Source organism: Drosophila innubila, assembly GCF_004354385.1.
Source record: "Drosophila innubila isolate TH190305 chromosome 2L unlocalized genomic scaffold, UK_Dinn_1.0 4_B_2L, whole genome shotgun sequence".
NCBI classification, from domain to species: Eukaryota; Metazoa; Arthropoda; class Insecta; order Diptera; family Drosophilidae; genus Drosophila; species Drosophila innubila.
In genome coordinates this window covers 21587201-21603707 of record NW_022995372.1, presented here as the reverse complement: position 1 = coordinate 21603707, position 16507 = coordinate 21587201, and the positions used below count along the sequence as shown (strand labels likewise).

The following is a 16507-nucleotide window of genomic DNA, read 5'->3' as shown; positions in this document are numbered from 1 at the left end:
AAGTAGAAGTTCAATATGAAACTAGTTACAGTTCTGTTGCTCGTCGTCGTGGTTCTCTATGTGGCACATTCAGTAAACGGCCAACGTGGTGGACGGCCTGGTGGACCACCGGGTAGAGCTACTAGTGCGCCTAGGCGTTCAACAAGACGTACAACAAGAGCCACAACCAGAAGAACTACCGGACGTACCACCAGGCGTACAACGAGAGCCACAACAAGAAGAACTACCGGACGTACCACCAGGCGGACTACCAGACGTACTACAAGACGAACTACAAGACGTACAACAAGACCTACAACAAGACGAACTACCAGGCGTACAACAAGACCTACAACAAGACGAACTACCAGGCGTACTACCAGACGTACTACAAGACGTACAACAAGACGAACAACAAGACGTACTACCAGACGTTCAACTACTAGAAGGCCTAGCTGTCCAAGTACATGCCCAGATGTCTTTGATCCTGTTTGTGGTACCGTGAATCGCGGTGGAAGGATTATCAATTGTAATTTCAGCAATAGATGCCAACTCGCTTCCCACATGTGCAGAAAGCGGGAGGGTAAGTACAAAACGAATAAGTGTATAGGGTGATTGGTAAAAATATATATTTATTATTTACAGTTTGGTCATCGACTAATGGTAACTGCGCCCAGAAGTCCAGTAACAGGGACTGTAGCTAAGCAGAGAAGACACACTTGAATATTAAAAATGAAACGGACGAAACATGTACGCAAATACTTCTGGAATATATTTGATAAAATAGAATAAACAAAATAAAAATAAATTGACTTTTTCATGAAATGTATACATTGTGTGTTATAACTATTTATTTAGATGGTCTAATTAGAATCGGTTCAAAATGGGAGCCAGAGTTAGAATCTATAGCGGTCTCTATGTTTAGCACAGCGCCTACAGTGCAATGATTATAATCATAAGTTATTAAATAAAGCATCCTACTGACAATACTTGGGATTGAAGTGGTGACTTGATTAAAAAAAAAGCAAAAACAAACGTTTAGTTTTTTATTTTATTATATGTTATTACACTGTTAAGCTAATATTATATTTAATATCAACACCAAACCGTGTGGCAAATTAATTTACATGTCCTATCATTATAACCAGTATTTTAAGTTAAAGTTAAATACAGAAAATGAATACAAATCAAAAGAATATAAGTAAATAAATACATAATTTCTTTTTATTACAAAATACATGAAAAGATTTTTTTTTAATCAACCAATATATAATCCGGTGTTGGAGAATATTTCGCCTTTCAAAAAGCCGATCTCTATTTTCACAACAGTGCATAGTTTGAGACTTACCAAAAGCTATTAAATATAAAAAAAAATATTTAGTGTACTTTCAATAACCAGAATATTTCGGGAATAAAGAGCTCTTATAATACAGTTTTATAAAGAATATTGTGCTTTTGAAACATAAACAAAAATTTTTAGTCTTTGTTTACATGAAGTTTAAGCAGTTATTTGTTTTACCGTCTGCTTTAGATTTTCACATTTAATCTATTGTCTGGTCATGCCTCAACGTGTCTATATAAGGCAATGAAGTATCACAGTAGGATCAAGTAGAAGTTCAATATGAAACTAGTTACAGTTCTGTTGCTCGTCGTCGTGGTTCTTTATGTGGCACATTCAGTGAATGCACAGCGGGGTGGGCGTCCTGGAAGACCGCCAGGTAGACCTGCAAGACCTGGTAGACCTGGTAGACCAAGCGGCCCACGTAGAACTACTAGGCGTACTACCAGACGTACTACGAGACGTACTACAAGACGTACTACAAGACGAACCACAAGACGTCCTACTAGAAGACCTCGCTGCCCAGATTCATGCCCAGATGTCTTTGCCCCTGTTTGTGGAACCGTCAATCGCGGTGGAAGGATTATCAATTGTAATTTCAGCAATCAGTGTCGACTCGCTTCCCACATGTGCAGAAAGCGGGAGGGTAAGTACAAAAAGTTTAAGTTTTTAGGCTGATTTAAAAAAATACATTTTTCTTATTTACAGTTTGGTCATCGACTAATGGTAACTGCGCCCAGAAGTCCAGTAACAGGGACTGTAGCTAAGCTGAGAAGACACACTTGAATATTAAGAAAGAAACGAGAATCCTACTAAAATACATATGTTAAAATAATGTAAAAAAAAATAAAAAAAAATTTGGCTTTTTTAAAAAAATATATATATTGGATTTCATCAACATTAATTTAGAAGGTCTAATAAATATCTAGAGAAAATGGGAGACAGAGTTAGCATCCTTAGTGGCATATGGACAGCACAGCGTTTGCAGAGCAAAGATAATTATCATATTCTATTAAATACAGCATCTCACGGACAGGAATTGGGATTCAAGTGGTAACTGAATTATTTATTTTTGATATGTGTGTTATTTTATTAAATGTTAATATATTTATGTGGCTATTAGTAAAGTATGAAGAGGATGCATCTCTGATCTAACAATGAGCTTCATAAATGTTTAATACGACAAAGGAAATCACTTTCAGTGAATTTGCATTATATTAAACTTTAAATAATAAACTGTTAGTCTATTTATTTATTCTATTTGCCTATCATTGATATATAATTGTTAACTATTACTAAATTTTAAAATAAATTAAAAATAAAAGACAGAAAAATTAAATCAAATAAAAAAAATTATTGTAAATAAATATAACATTATATATTAAAACAAGAAGAAAAAAAATTTTTTCTTTAAGTAAACCATTCTTTGATGTGTTGGAGAATGTTTACAATAAAGCATTAAAATATACTTTGAAAGAAATATTGAAAGCATTTTTCGTGTCCAGTGCAATTCTAGAATAAAAAGCTTTTATAATAGAGTTTTAAAAGGAATATTATTCAATTGAAAAACTAAAAAAAAAGTAAAAGTCTTTGTTTTCTGTTTGAAGTCTAAAGAATTGTCTTCTTTCCGTCTGTTTGTGATTTCATTAATTGTTCTGTTATTCTTTTGTCTGATTTTGTATATAAAGCAATAAAGTTTCACCTTAAGTCAGACACAAATTCAGTATGAAACTAGTCACAGTTTTATTGCTCGTCGTCGTGGTTCTTTATGTGGCCGATTCAGTGAACGCCCAACGTGGTGGGCGGCCTGGTGGACCACCGGATAGTGCTGCCAGTCCTACTCCCCGAACTACCAGACGTACTACACCTCCAACTAGACGCACTACAAGACGTACTACAAGACGTACTACAAGACGTACTACCAGGCGTACTACTAGGCGTACTACCAGGCGTACGACCAGGCGACCTACCACCAGGCGTACTACTATAAGACCAAGATGCGACGATGTATGCCCAGCTAACCATGATCCTGTTTGTGGCACCGTTTTTCGAAGTGGAAGGTTCATCCATTGTCACTTCAGCAATCAATGCCAACTCGATAATCACAGTTGCAGAAAGCAAGAAGGTAAGAATAATAAATCTACAAGTTAAAGCCGATTATTTTGATAATTAACACAATCAAAAAATTGTATTTACAGTGTGGATGTCGACAAGAGGTAGCTGCTCACGAAAGTCAAGCAACAGGGACTGTAGCTAAGCTGCGAAGACAGATATGAATATAGAAGAACAGTCATGTACCAGAAGACTTATGGAATACAACATTAAATGATAAAAAAATAAAAGAAAAAAATTAAATACAATTAATTTAATCAGGAAATATATTAAATGTTATTCATTATTCGGACTATGTAGAATTGTTATCATTCTTTTGCCGACATTTATATACCATGTAAGCCTTTAAAATGCCTACAAAAGTATATTTTTGCCATTTTCTCTTTTTCCGTCCTGATGATAATCAAAAACATTATCTAAGGACTTCATGGAAATCAAGAATATTCTTCTAGCACCTCTTGACTTATTATGATAATTTTTTGGTTCGTATGGTTTCTGCAGATTTGGCATAAAACCATTGCTTCGTCTTATAGTTATAGCTTGAATACCTAATCCTTCTAGGTTTAGGTTAGAGAGCTCGAATGGTAGATGTCCTGTGATTCAAGTCTATAGTATACCTAAGGAGAAAAATATAGTAAAATTAATTGAATTTTCAAAAATGTTATGTATCAACTTATTTGTTAGGATTGGGATCCAATACTGGAGCCTTACATGTATTCAACTGGTCAAAATATATTTAAATAATTTTAAAAAGAAATTGTTAAAAGTAATTAAATTATTTTATATGAAACTCAAAAATCGGAGCTCTTATAAATATTAGTTTTTAGAAAAATATATATTAATTGAAAAAATGCATTGAAATAAACCGTAAAAAATCGATGTCCATTCTCACAGTTTTAAGACGAGATTTATCGAAATCTACAACGTGCGGGATAAACGTTTAAAGTAAAATAAGGAATATAATATATCAAAAATTCCTTTGGAGCAGTGATGTCCAAAAGTTGGATAATGTAGGCTATAAAATCCATTTTTCTAGCATACAATTTCGTGGAAGTATATACAAAAATTAAAAGGCTTTGTTTATAACTAGTACTAAAAAATAAAATAATAGTCTTTTTTTTTATAAGTAGTTTAACCAATTGAATACTTATAGTCTCTACGTGATTTCCTCAATTATTCTGTTAATCTATTGTCTGAATTTGGGTCAAAGCGCCTATATAAAGCGATGAAGTTTCACATTGGGATCAAGTAAAAGTTCAGTATGAAACTAGTTACAGTTCTGTTGCTCGTCGTCGTGGTTCTCTATGTGGCACATTCAGTGAATGCACAGCGTGGTGGGCGTCCTGGAAGACCGCCAGGTAGACCTGGAAGACCGCCAGGTAGACCGGGAAGACCACCAGGTAGAACTACGAGACGAACTACCAGGCGTACTACCAGGCGTACCACCAGGCGTACTACCAGGCGTCCCACCGGACGTACTACAAGACGTACTACCAGACGTACAACTACTAGAAGAACTCGCTGTGTGGATATTTGCCCAACCAACGTTGATCCTGTTTGTGGCACAGTCTTTCGCAATGGAAGGCTCATTAATTGTAATTTCGGCAATACATGCCGACTCCTTTATCACAGCTGCATAAAGCGAGAGGGTAAGTGTAACAAATTCTCTAAAAATGCAATCTGATGCATATAATTTAAAATTCTGATTTACAGTGTGGGTACCAAATAGAGGTAACTGTGCTCAAAAGTCCAGCAACAGGGACTGTAGCTAAGCTGAGAAAAAAACACGCATTTACGAGAAGACTTCTTGAATAAAAAAAATTTACTTGTCGAAGAATTTAATTGTATTTTATGTGTTGATTTTATACTAATGGGGGAATAATCAGATGATTTAAGGGTATGACATTAATATAAATACAAGTATTTTTTATTTAAACTATTTTATAATTATTAAATTAACTTTCCGTTTATTTGTTAAGTCTCCATATCGGTCTGCATTTAACAAATGTATCGTTTTGCATCGAATGTGCTCGGAATGGAAAATTTAGTAACCTTTTGTGGTTCAGAAGAAAAATGTATTTATTTATTGAAGGAACACTATTTATTATGTTTTTTTTTTTTTTTTAATGAATGGAATGCTCTAAAAATACTTATGGAACTTAATCAAGCATTCAAAGTCTTTGTTTTATTTTTATTGTACAGTGAACCGTTTTGTTAATCTCTTCTTTACGCTTGCCTCGTACTAACTATATAAGCTGATTAAATAACAGATCATATCAGAGAGAATTTATACATATTTTCGAACAAGATGAAAACTTTTACTTTCTTGAGGTTTTTCGTCGTGGTTATTTACGTGGCTAGTTCGGTTAACTCCCAACGTATAAGACGACCTCCTAGAACTAGATCTCCTAGAACAAGACCTCCTTGCTACATCAATGCAAACTGCCCAATACAGGATGTTCCTGTTTGTGGTACCGTCAATCGTCGTGGGAGCATCATCAATTGTAATTTTAGCAACCAATGCCTATTAAATAATCACAAATGCCGAAAGCGTGAAAGTTAGTAAAATATTATAGAAAATTTGAACTGATTGATCAAATGAATACTTTTTGTTTACAGCATGGACATCTAGGCGCGGTAGGTGTGGTCAGAAATCCAGCAACAGAGACTGCAACTAAGCCGAGAATATACACTGAAATAACTAGTGTTAAAGACCCCGTACTTACTACGGCAAAAACTAAGAATGTAAAAAAATAAAAAATAATTTAGTTCACTTAAATGCATATTCTATTAGATTGGTTACGATGTCTTATAAAACATAAAAGATTTTCATTCTAAGACTTAATTTTTGCCCGATCGGTCCAATATGATAAAGGGGTCCGATTTAAACCAACTTTGGTCAGGATATATAAAACTAAGTTAAATGCATCTTGTATCACTTTGGTTGAGATATTTTATAAAACGAAAAAGTTTTTCATACTAAGACTTGATTTTCGCAGGATCGGTTCTATGACAGCTATATATATAGTCGCAGGATCGGTTCTATGACAGCTATATATATAGTCGTCCGATTTAAACCAACTTCGGTAAGGATGTATTAGACTAACTTAAATGCATATTCTGTAAGTTAGAGTATATCAGACAGACATTTGAAATATCTGTTCGATCAATATAAAACTTAATATGGTCCTACTGCTTTCTATCTCTTAAAGTCGGTCGGAGATGACTTCTTCTCCCTGCTACATACATTCCAACGAACACAATATACCCTTATACTTATTTTTGTAATAACGGGTAAAATTATAAAAAGTTAAACTGATTAAGCAAATGAGTACTTTTCTATTCACAGGCTGGATATCAAGAAGGGGAAGGTGTGCTCAGAGGTCCAGCACTAGAACCTGCCCCTTTTATTTAAAATTAAATTGCAGACGTCAAAAAAGTAATTTGTAATAAATTAATGGATGTGCAATCAATATAATTACAATAATAAATATAAATGTTTTATGGATTTTTGGAGAGAACTGCTTGTAAGAGTGTTTCTGTATAACGGTTGAGTTTGCAGTTGTTTCTATTTTTGGACTGGGAGGGCATGTTTATTATAAAACAAAAGGAAATGTCTGTAAATATTATTGAAAGTAGCACTCATATTTAGGCTTTTTTCTTACTTTGTTTCCTTGATTGTTTTGTTAAATTTTTGATAGCTTTGTCTATATAAACTGTTCTAGATTCGACAGTACTTTTATCAATATGAAACTTGTTTCTGTTCTTCTCCTTCTCATCAATATTACATTTTTGATTGACTCGTTAAATGCCCAATAATAATAGGGTATGTAATAGGGTATGCCCAGCTGAGTTTGATCCTGTATGTGGCACCGTCAGGCGTCGTAGAGGAAAAGTCAATTGTAACTTTAGAAATCAGTGTGCACTCGATATTCACAGTTGCAACAAGAGGGAAAGTAAGTAAATTATTTATGAAAAGTTCGATTAATTGAGATTGATTTCGTTCTTAGACTGGACATCCAAGAGGGGTTACTGCACTTCAACTTCGTTTCGTAGGCACTGTCGTTAAGCAGACAACTAAATGTCAATAAAATAAGAAACTGTTATATTAATCTAATTACTATAAGTATGGATTTGAAAGTCTTAAGACTCCTTACCAATTTAAAATTATTTAAAATCTTGACTGAAATAACGTTTCTACATTCTTTTGATTTAAATTAGCCTTTATTACAAAATATTTAAAAATTATATGTTTAAATATGAAGTATCATGAATTCTAACTTTTTTCAAGTTTAGTTAAGATCTCAATTAAATAACTGAAAAATATTTTGGTACATAAATAATAAACAAAGGATAAGAGATTTATACAGAAAAAATTAATTGAGTAGTGAATTTAAATTTTCAAATATAAAATATGTACATTTGATTGAGATAAGCATTTTTGCATCTGCATTCGCCAATTTTCTTTTCTTGAAATTTAATATTATTTAAAATCTTGACTGAAATAACGTTTCTAAATTCTTTTAATTTAAATTAGCCTTTATTAAAAAATATTTAAATATTATATATTTAAAAATGAAGTATCATGAATGCTCATTATTTTCAAGTTTAGCTAAGATCTCAATTAACTAACTGAAAAATATTTTGACGTATGTGGTACATAAATAATAAACAAAGGATAAGAGTTCTATACAGAAAAAATTACTTGAATAGTATAATTAAATTTTCAAATATAAAATATGTACATTTGACTGAGATAAACATTTTTGCATCTGCATACGCCAATTTTCTTTTCAGATAAAAATGAGTTCAGTTGAAATTAACATTAAATACATTTGGCAACGCCTAGACACATAATTAAATGGACATACTTGTTAGTTTCCAAGCGACTAAACTCGCAATCGGGCACAAAGGCCATCAACTGGGGAGGCAGAGTGGTAGGTAGGGGCTACAAATAGGGCAAACCATGTTGAGAGTGCAATAATATTTTTACGCTAGTGCGCGAACGATCAAAAAGCGACTCGCTGCGGTTTTAGACCCGCCAATGCCAAAATTGTCCTAGATAGTGTCAGTTAACGCGTCGACATAAGATATTGGGCACCGTTAAGCAATTTCGCGAACAATTGAAAAGAAAGCCGTGGTAGTATTGTGGAAATGAAATGCAATGCTGATTGCAACAAACAAATAGGCATGTGAATGTGTATGTGGATGTGTATGTGAATGTGGATGTGATTGTGGCGTCGGCTTATCGTTCAACGTCAGAGGCCCGGACGCATTAATGCGTTTTGGGCGTGCAAACACTAAATAAAAGAAAGCACTCGCACAAGTTGGTTTTAACCACGGTCCGGACTCATGCTAAAATGGACGGGGTAGCGGCAACAAAACCTTTTAAAGCGGAATGGAAGTTGGGATTTTGATTGCGAATCGAAATAGATTTTGTGGTATAAAGTGCAAAGCATCATTTGTTACTTTGGACAACATGCGTATACGTTTGTTTTGATTTTCATTACAAGAAGTCGAACAACACGATTTCGTGAAAATGATTTTAAATTTGCATTGACGTGCGAGCCTCGATTTCCATATGGTCTTGTTTTTGCTGTACCTTTTCAATTTGCCAGCAACGTTTATCTGCTAACCAGAAAAGCCGATTTTCAACCAACGAAAAATTGCATCGAATATGAATTAAATAAAATACTTATTTGTAAACTGCGTTATTTCAAACTAAAGTGAAAAACTAAATTTAGCTAAATATTAAGGCAAGCAATTTTATTCTTTTTTAATATTACATGATTTATGTATAACCTTGCCTACTAACTTTTTTCGCCTGTTTATTTTTATGGTTTGTTGATATATCTTGAACTCGAGTCAGCTGAACTACTAAAATAGTTCAAAAATAAAAGCTGGAAAATGTCTTTTTTGAAAATTTAAGAAGATTTACGAATTACTGACTGTCTCTTATGTGATTGCTGTGAGTTGATTGGGACAAATTCAAGTACCATATCCATCTATCCAACTATCTATCTATCGTAGCATGCCTGTTAGCAATCAAATTTGGTATGTGGACTCTGATTATGGTCGCATTGAGTATATAAGGATGTGTATACACATATGTATGTGAGAGTATTTATGTGTGAGTACTCGTATTTAACGCTCTAAATGAGAATAAATTCAAGTCCATGCTCGTCTGTCTGTCTCTCTGTCTGTGTTGCTTTCTCCCCCCTTTTCGGCTCATTTAGAGAACTGGCTCGGACTGTGGCTCTAGCCGTATCTGTGGCTCATTGTATGGCGGCTAATTTATTGGGATAATTGCCAAATGAGCAAATGGGGAGTTTTATTACACCAGGTTCAGAAATGATGAGCCAAGCAGAAAACTGCCCGGCAATTCGCAACTGTCCACTGTTAGTTGTACCCCCCTCCCCCCTCCTTTATGTTGCCAGAGGAATTGTAAGCCACCCCCTTGCCGGGTTCAACTGGACACTGAATGAGGCACGTTGACTAATTCACGCTTCTTCCAGCTTTTTCTGATTCTCCTGCTGTTACTATTTCTATGTCGACTCCTTTTGCGTTGCTTTTATAATTGTAATTTCTAAATGACATTATCTACAGAGCGAGGGTTGACAAATAATTACAGGGTATCAGCAAAATGTAAAAAAATTGAATTTGCCACTTAACGACCTTAAGTGCGTGGTTAAAGCTGCTGGGAATCTGTTACAGTTTCCATCTCATAGTGATAGCTACGCTTCAATGCTGAGAAGATTCAATTTGGATACTTTTACTTATATGTTATGCAAAATTATTGCCACAACGCATTGAATACTGGCAGCCCGACGATGACGATGACGACGACGATGACGATGCTTGTGGGGCTGCTCAACGAGTTGGAAAACACCCAGGGATTTGGATTACACTCGATATGGGGCAGGGTGGGATAGGGTATGGTAAAAACCTGTATATACGGATATGTAAATTCGCATACAAATCACTTGTGCGCTCGCCAAATGCCCTTAGGGGAATCCTTTAGTTATCCTTTAGCGATTTTTCGAATAAACACGAAACATACACAATTTTTTTCTTTGCCTGCGGCAAAAAAGTTTGACGCGTATCTTGTCGGGGAAAAAAGTATCAGATTTCCTCAAACTCCTACGCTTCGGTTCTGGGGGAATTGTTAAAAATTTCTTCTCCTGCTTTCCCCCCTTTCTTTTTTTTTTTTTGCTTTTGTTCGACTGATTTGGGTTTATTGTCAATGTCTTTTCGCGTTGATTTTATAACGACAATGGCAATGTGAGCGCCTTGAGGACATTCTCCATGACATGTGCCAGTTTTCCCCATATGGGGCTCAAATAATGTGCTCCAGTTCCTTCTCTATTGTGGGCCTAAATGTGCGTGACTTTGACAGATTTTGTCAAAAATGTTTGCCAGATTTGCCTGATTAGCTTTCTATGGAACGCTGTCAGTCTAAAATAGGTGAGAATGCAGAAATATCTATTGGATTTTCAAAGAATTGTCCCTTCGGTGGGATTTGTGTATAAATTCCTTGGCTATCATATAATGAATTGACTTGGAAAATTCTTCTAGCATACTTTGATTTTTATATGGAGAAAAGAAGCTTTGCCTCCTGGAAATTTCCCAACTCATTATTCTATCCTTAAATACCTTATGTACCTCCTGAGCTACCCCATCCTTGGGTGTCGAAAGCTCACAATTTCATGACTTAATTAGCCAATTTCGTGACATCGTTGCGCTTCAACGCGTCTGGCAAAGTGTAGAGACAGAATAGAAGCTGCAATCAATATCCAAGTGCAACGCCCAGGAATGTGCGTCATTATGACAATCTTAGCCACCTTGGCTTCATCCGTTTCTTTCTCCTACATCTGCCTTTTATTCCACTTCCTTCTGCTTCTCTTACTCCTTCACCACTGTGCACCCAATTTATTCCATCCAATCCAGTGAAGTGGACACTGAGAGTAAACGCAGCAAAAATGTCGCGTTGCAACAAAGTTGTGAGAAATCTTCTATCCCTTCCTTTCACCTCCCTCTTCGTTCTCCCTCCTTGCATTTCCCCTTGGCACTCAAGTAACCCCCTTCTGTCTGCCTTCTACCCTACGCCTTCTTTCATGCCATTCCTCTTCGTGCAGCTCAATTTTTTTTGCACGCTCTCTTGCCAACAGTTTTTATTCTATTTTTCCTTTTAATACCCTGCATCATAAGGAGTATCGAATGGAGTATCAACAGCTGTTATAAGATAGCAATTAGTGATTATATGATTGGAAAATTCAGAACATAATTTTAAAATTTATTAGGATTTATTAAACTCCTAAACATTATCGAGATTAAAATTATCAAAAAGTCACTTGTGATAGTTATTTGGCAACGGCAGACTAAATATAGTCTTTAAAATTTAAGAAGATAAAACTCTATGATAGTGATGAATGTCATAAATAAGTTATTTTTTTTGTTTACAACCATATACAACCTTTTTTTTCTTTCCAGTTTAAATTTAAAATTTTAATTCTAAGTTGTAGTTTCATTTTTAATGATTTTTTTACTTTTGTCGACTGATTTTAGTTAATTAAATAAATAATAATTGTATTAATTGATTTAATTGAACAATTAGAAACTAGTCAGTGAATTTGATGTAGATATTCGAGTTTTTAAGTTCATCGTTATAAGTATTGGGCAAGGTATACTTGAAGGAGAAACCAATAAATAATTTATCTTAGTATACTATCTTTTTTAGTATAGTATAGTATATCAAAGAACTTGCCACGAGGTATCTCACAACTATACCATGCTCTGCTTTTTGTTTTCTTTCTTGATATTTTTTATTTTACAATTTTTATATCATACATAAGTGTGTGTGTATGTGTGTGTGGGTATCTGTATGTATATTATATGTATTATTGCAACGCGAACCAATAACGATTGACCGGGCAACGCTTTTCAGCTTGCCATTGGCTTGTCCTCGACCTCCAGCTGCTTTCCAGTCTCCTAAGTTGCGTCTCAGCTTCAGTCTGGCATCTGTATGTGTATGTGTAAGTGAATGTGTATGTGTGTGTGTGGCAGCACAATAGCTGACCGCTTCCCTTGCTGACCCGATTCACCTGTGCCACGAATTTTTTCTCGCTCGCCGCCTTCTTTGTATTGTGGTTATGATAGCCGAGGTGCCAGCAAGTCGAGCCACAACTTGAAAGAAGCCCAACCCCAACAAAATATCCAACTACAACCCAGACTAGACCCTTATCCCCCAACCTCCCCCCAACTCAGATCGAGTACCTTCTATTTTTATACGATGCGAAGCGTTGGCTTTGGTCCTGACCCAGCAATATAATTTATTGAAGTTCTGGCATTTTTCAAAATGAAATTCTTTTTAACGATGATTGAGCTACGTACGTGTGTTTGCTATGTAGCTGTATCGCTAGCTGTAGCTGTGTGTATCTGTATCTGCAGTTCCTGTAGTTGTATCTGTGTATCTGTGCATCTGTGTGTGGGTGTATGTGTTTCGTGTTGGCCATTATTATGGGTCCAGGTTGCGCACGTTTGGCCTGTCCATTGAACGCCATATTATTGGTCGATTGAAAAGTAAAACATTTTTTATTATCCGCACGTGTGCAGCCTCCCTACCACCCATTCTGCCCCCCTTCCCCGTCTTTTCTGAGCTTACACAATGTGCCATTTTATGACTACAAAAGGCATATACATATATACATATGAACACATATATATTCGTTGTAAGTTACATAGGAGTGGGTGACTTTTGGGTGGCTAAGTTGTGGGTCGCTTGACCGCCCACCTGTCGTTGCCCATAAAACTTTGGACTTAACTACCCTTAGGTGCGGCATGCAACACTAGGTGAGCTCATGGCTTTTATGATGCCCGATGCCCGCAGCGTGGAGCGTGTGGTGTGTGGTATGTGTGTGGTGTGTGGTGTGTGGTGCGACCCACTTTGAGCGCTCCTTCATATTTGATAAGCAAGTTTTTCTCTGCCGCCTATATTTTTTATCCTGCTTGCTTTTACTGTTGCACGCCATCAATATCCTTCATTTGCCTCTCTCTCTCTCTCTCTCTCTGTCTCTCTTTCTGTATCCTTTTCTCTCTTTCACCTTCTGTCTCACTCCGGCTTGCTGCTTTTTCTTGCTCTTCCTTTCTTTTGGTTATAAAAATATTTCATTCAATTTTTTATTTGTGCCGTGCGCTTTTCGTTGGCTCTCGCTCTGTTGCACGTGTGTCTTTTGTGGCTGACTGAGAGGTGGGAGCAGAGCGGTAGGGGGTAACGGAAGGAGCTGCCTTCCCTTTTTGGTAAGCTGCTATTTCGCTTGCACTCGGTTTTTATGTCCAACGATTTATTTGCCCAAGGCACCGGACCACACGGTTTCTCATTTTTATCTCATTTTTTCTGTCTTTTTTTCTCCATTTTTTCCTGCCAGCGGCCACAGGTCGGCGTCGCCATCGCCATTGCCATCGCCATTTCCATCGTCATCGTTTTCTTCGTTTTCCTTATGGCACTCGTCGAGTTGAGCTTCATAATTTCCCGCCCTGTTCGCTATTTCTTTCTCTCTCTCGCTCTCTTTGGACTGTGGGCTGAGCTCACTTCCTTTTCGAATGTGTCTACGATATCTGCTGGTCACCGTCTCAAGTCCTGGCGTCGACGACTGAGCGTTGGTCAAGTCCGAGCGAGGTTAGTTTCTCTTTATTTTGCTTTCCTCTCGCTCCTTGCCTGTTGGTCGTGTGTTTGTTTGCACTTTTATAACAATGTTAGCGAATTGGGTGGACAAGGACCCACTGTACACCCCACCACTGGATCCTGCTGCGACTTTTCCTGCTGGGGTGTTGACTCTGCGGTTGCGTCTTAAATATGATGTCATTTTTTTTTTTATATCTAATTCAATTTCTTCAAAGAATATAGCCATGTGGTCATTAATTAAGTTATATAAACATGTTCCTTTGTTCATATATGTACAGATGTATACTCGTATACTTTCTATATATATATTATTATCCATGAACGGTCCACGTAATTTAAAATTAACAATTTACAACTATTACATATAAAAATTTGCTTATATACTTATGTATGCGTATCGACACTTATTAAATTTTTTTATCTACAATTGATAATTATTTTTATTTAAAATTCAATATTTTCGGTTTGAATTAATTCTTCAGACTGAAATACAATTGATACAAAAATATTTATTAAAAATAAAAACAAGCTTATGAGATGACAAAAATGATTGCATACTTCTTTGCGCAATATTAATTATACCGTTGGTTGTTTGTGCCATTATTAAATTAGAAGACAGAAAAATGGTTTGATACAACAATAAATTTATAATAAAATGGTACAATAATATACTTTGTTTCAATTTGTTGAGATCTTTTTTAGATCAACGTGTTGCAAGATTTTAGTTGATAGTGTTTTGTTGCATACTTTTGTGCTCACAGCGATATTCAGTTCAATTCCAAATTCCCATGTTAAATAAAAAAGTAAAGCCTACATCTGAGCGAATATGTTACTCTAGAAATTGAATTTTTGTACATTTCGCTTTTGGGGCCAGTTTTGGCCAATTTATTTGGGCCATTAAAATTGTATGATAAACCGAGGGTCATTAATTGTGTTGCTTAATTTTCGTTTTAACGCATTTTATCAAGCAGAGGGCAACAACAAGGAGCGGACTCGAAGGACTATGAACTGAGAACTGAGGATTACCTTGGCGTCCGTTTCTGCCTTGTTTTTGTGTGTGTGTGTGTTTGCAGTAAGGGCTCATTTCGAATTGCTTTTCCAGCTGCCCCCAGTTCCCTCTTAGTAGTGGATGAGGTTCAGTTCGCTATAATGTGTTTTTATTTGTGGCAAATGCGCAAAAAATCAATGGATAGACATGGGAACTAGGAACTGCGAACTGAGAACTGGACAGTGGTCAGGCGCTGACAAAGACTGTGCATTGTTTGTTGCTGTAATTGCCATACATTTCGAGGGGCAATCGTTAAGTTTTAAGTTGAATAAATCTATTGTTATTTATTCTGTAATAAAAATATTACAAAATTAAAATTTTAAAATATATAACTGTCGAATTAAAATCAACTAAAGAGAAAATAGATTAACAGCTTTTATTTCTTATAGAATTTTATATTTAATATATTTGCAAGTTAAATTTTTAATTTGTACAGTTAAAAAAATGTTTTTAATTTACTAACAAGTTTTAGACTTTAAAATACTAAGTATTTTTAATTTATTTATTTAGTTTCAATTTGTACTTTATATTACATTTACTTAAACTTTTCATTAAAGTCAATTTTACTAACAATATTTTAGTTTGTTTTATATTTTAATTGACCTTTGGTCAACAGCCTAAACAAACTTTTCGGTTTTCGATTCTTGAACAAGAATTTATTTCCGATACTAAAATGAAAGGATTAATTTCAATAAACGGTTCCTGTACCGTCTCTGATATTATTTCATGTGGCACAAAAAATCTAACACTCATTAAGCTACACAATTAACAAAAATTTTAACTATTTTGATCAAGTGTTCGGCCAACCCTCGCACATATTAAGGTATAAGGCGGAGTGGACACAGCTATCTAACATAAATTGAATTTCATAAAGGATACTTTTCTGACCATTATGTATTTATATAGTCACACACACCCACACACATGTACACACGCACACATACAGACACAAAGACGCATGCAGATATAATGTGGCAGTAAGCTATAGTCGAAGGGGGAAGGAACATGTCCAGCACATAAGCATGGAGCGTATGACAGGAGGATGAGGAGATTGAAAGAGCAGTTCGACTCGACTGTGTGTCTGTATGTATATCTATGTGTGTGTATGTGTCCATCAGTCTGTATTCCTTCGGGGTGCTCATATCTTAACATCCTGCGTTTACGTTCATATAAGTATATAACAAAAAATATGTATGTATGCATGTATGTATGTGTGTGCACGTGCGTTTAGTGCTAGTTGGAAGGGGACGGCATTAAAGTAGGTTGGCTGGGGAGCATGGGTACGAGTATATATGATTTTCATTGTTATTGTTTTGTCCTTTTTATATGTACATTTATATGTAAGTGT

General features: G+C 35.6%; 4 protein-coding genes and 1 long non-coding RNA gene across 5 annotated transcripts; all 5 read left to right on the top strand.

Annotated features, from left to right (window-relative positions):
- Positions 1-14: 14 nt before the first annotated feature.
- On the top strand, positions 15-787 carry LOC117781596 (salivary glue protein Sgs-3-like). The gene is made up of 2 exons (XM_034618373.1): positions 15-562; positions 625-787. Exons 1-2 carry the CDS (start codon positions 16-18, stop codon positions 681-683), a joined length of 606 nt encoding a protein of 201 aa, XP_034474264.1. The 5' UTR covers position 15; the 3' UTR covers positions 684-787.
- Positions 788-1638: 851 nt separating this feature from the next.
- On the top strand, positions 1639-2194 carry LOC117781338. Its single transcript, XM_034618082.1, has 2 exons — positions 1639-1964; positions 2027-2194. The coding sequence occupies exons 1-2, from the start codon at positions 1662-1664 to the stop codon at positions 2102-2104; spliced, it is 381 nt and encodes a 126-aa protein (XP_034473973.1). The 5' UTR covers positions 1639-1661; the 3' UTR covers positions 2105-2194.
- Positions 2195-3043: 849 nt separating this feature from the next.
- Positions 3044-3697, top strand: LOC117781222 (salivary glue protein Sgs-3-like). The gene is made up of 2 exons (XM_034617975.1): positions 3044-3443; positions 3517-3697. Exons 1-2 carry the CDS (start codon positions 3044-3046, stop codon positions 3573-3575), a joined length of 459 nt encoding a protein of 152 aa, XP_034473866.1. The 3' UTR covers positions 3576-3697.
- A 994-nt stretch (positions 3698-4691) lies between these two features.
- LOC117781329 lies at positions 4692-5272 on the top strand. Its single transcript, XM_034618073.1, has 2 exons — positions 4692-5079; positions 5144-5272. The coding sequence occupies exons 1-2, from the start codon at positions 4692-4694 to the stop codon at positions 5200-5202; spliced, it is 447 nt and encodes a 148-aa protein (XP_034473964.1). The 3' UTR covers positions 5203-5272.
- A 483-nt stretch (positions 5273-5755) lies between these two features.
- On the top strand, positions 5756-6209 carry LOC117781901. The gene is made up of 2 exons (XR_004617211.1): positions 5756-5988; positions 6050-6209. It is a non-coding gene; the product is annotated as an uncharacterized LOC117781901 (long non-coding RNA).
- The last annotated feature ends 10298 nt before the right edge of the window (positions 6210-16507 follow it).

Excerpts from the sequence above, each read along its gene's own strand:
- LOC117781222 (XM_034617975.1), top strand. The coding sequence starts at position 3,044 with ATGAAACTAGTCACAGTTTTATTGCTCGTCGTCGTGGTTCTTTATGTG. Across the intron at positions 3,444-3,516 it reads CAGTTGCAGAAAGCAAGAAG|TGTGGATGTCGACAAGAGGT; the intron begins GTAAGAATAATA and ends TTGTATTTACAG.
- LOC117781329 (XM_034618073.1), top strand. The coding sequence starts at position 4,692 with ATGAAACTAGTTACAGTTCTGTTGCTCGTCGTCGTGGTTCTCTATGTG. Across the intron at positions 5,080-5,143 it reads CAGCTGCATAAAGCGAGAGG|TGTGGGTACCAAATAGAGGT; the intron begins GTAAGTGTAACA and ends TCTGATTTACAG.
- LOC117781596 (XM_034618373.1), top strand. The coding sequence starts at position 16 with ATGAAACTAGTTACAGTTCTGTTGCTCGTCGTCGTGGTTCTCTATGTG. Across the intron at positions 563-624 it reads CATGTGCAGAAAGCGGGAGG|TTTGGTCATCGACTAATGGT; the intron begins GTAAGTACAAAA and ends TATTATTTACAG.
- LOC117781338 (XM_034618082.1), top strand. The coding sequence starts at position 1,662 with ATGCACAGCGGGGTGGGCGTCCTGGAAGACCGCCAGGTAGACCTGCAA. Across the intron at positions 1,965-2,026 it reads CATGTGCAGAAAGCGGGAGG|TTTGGTCATCGACTAATGGT; the intron begins GTAAGTACAAAA and ends TCTTATTTACAG.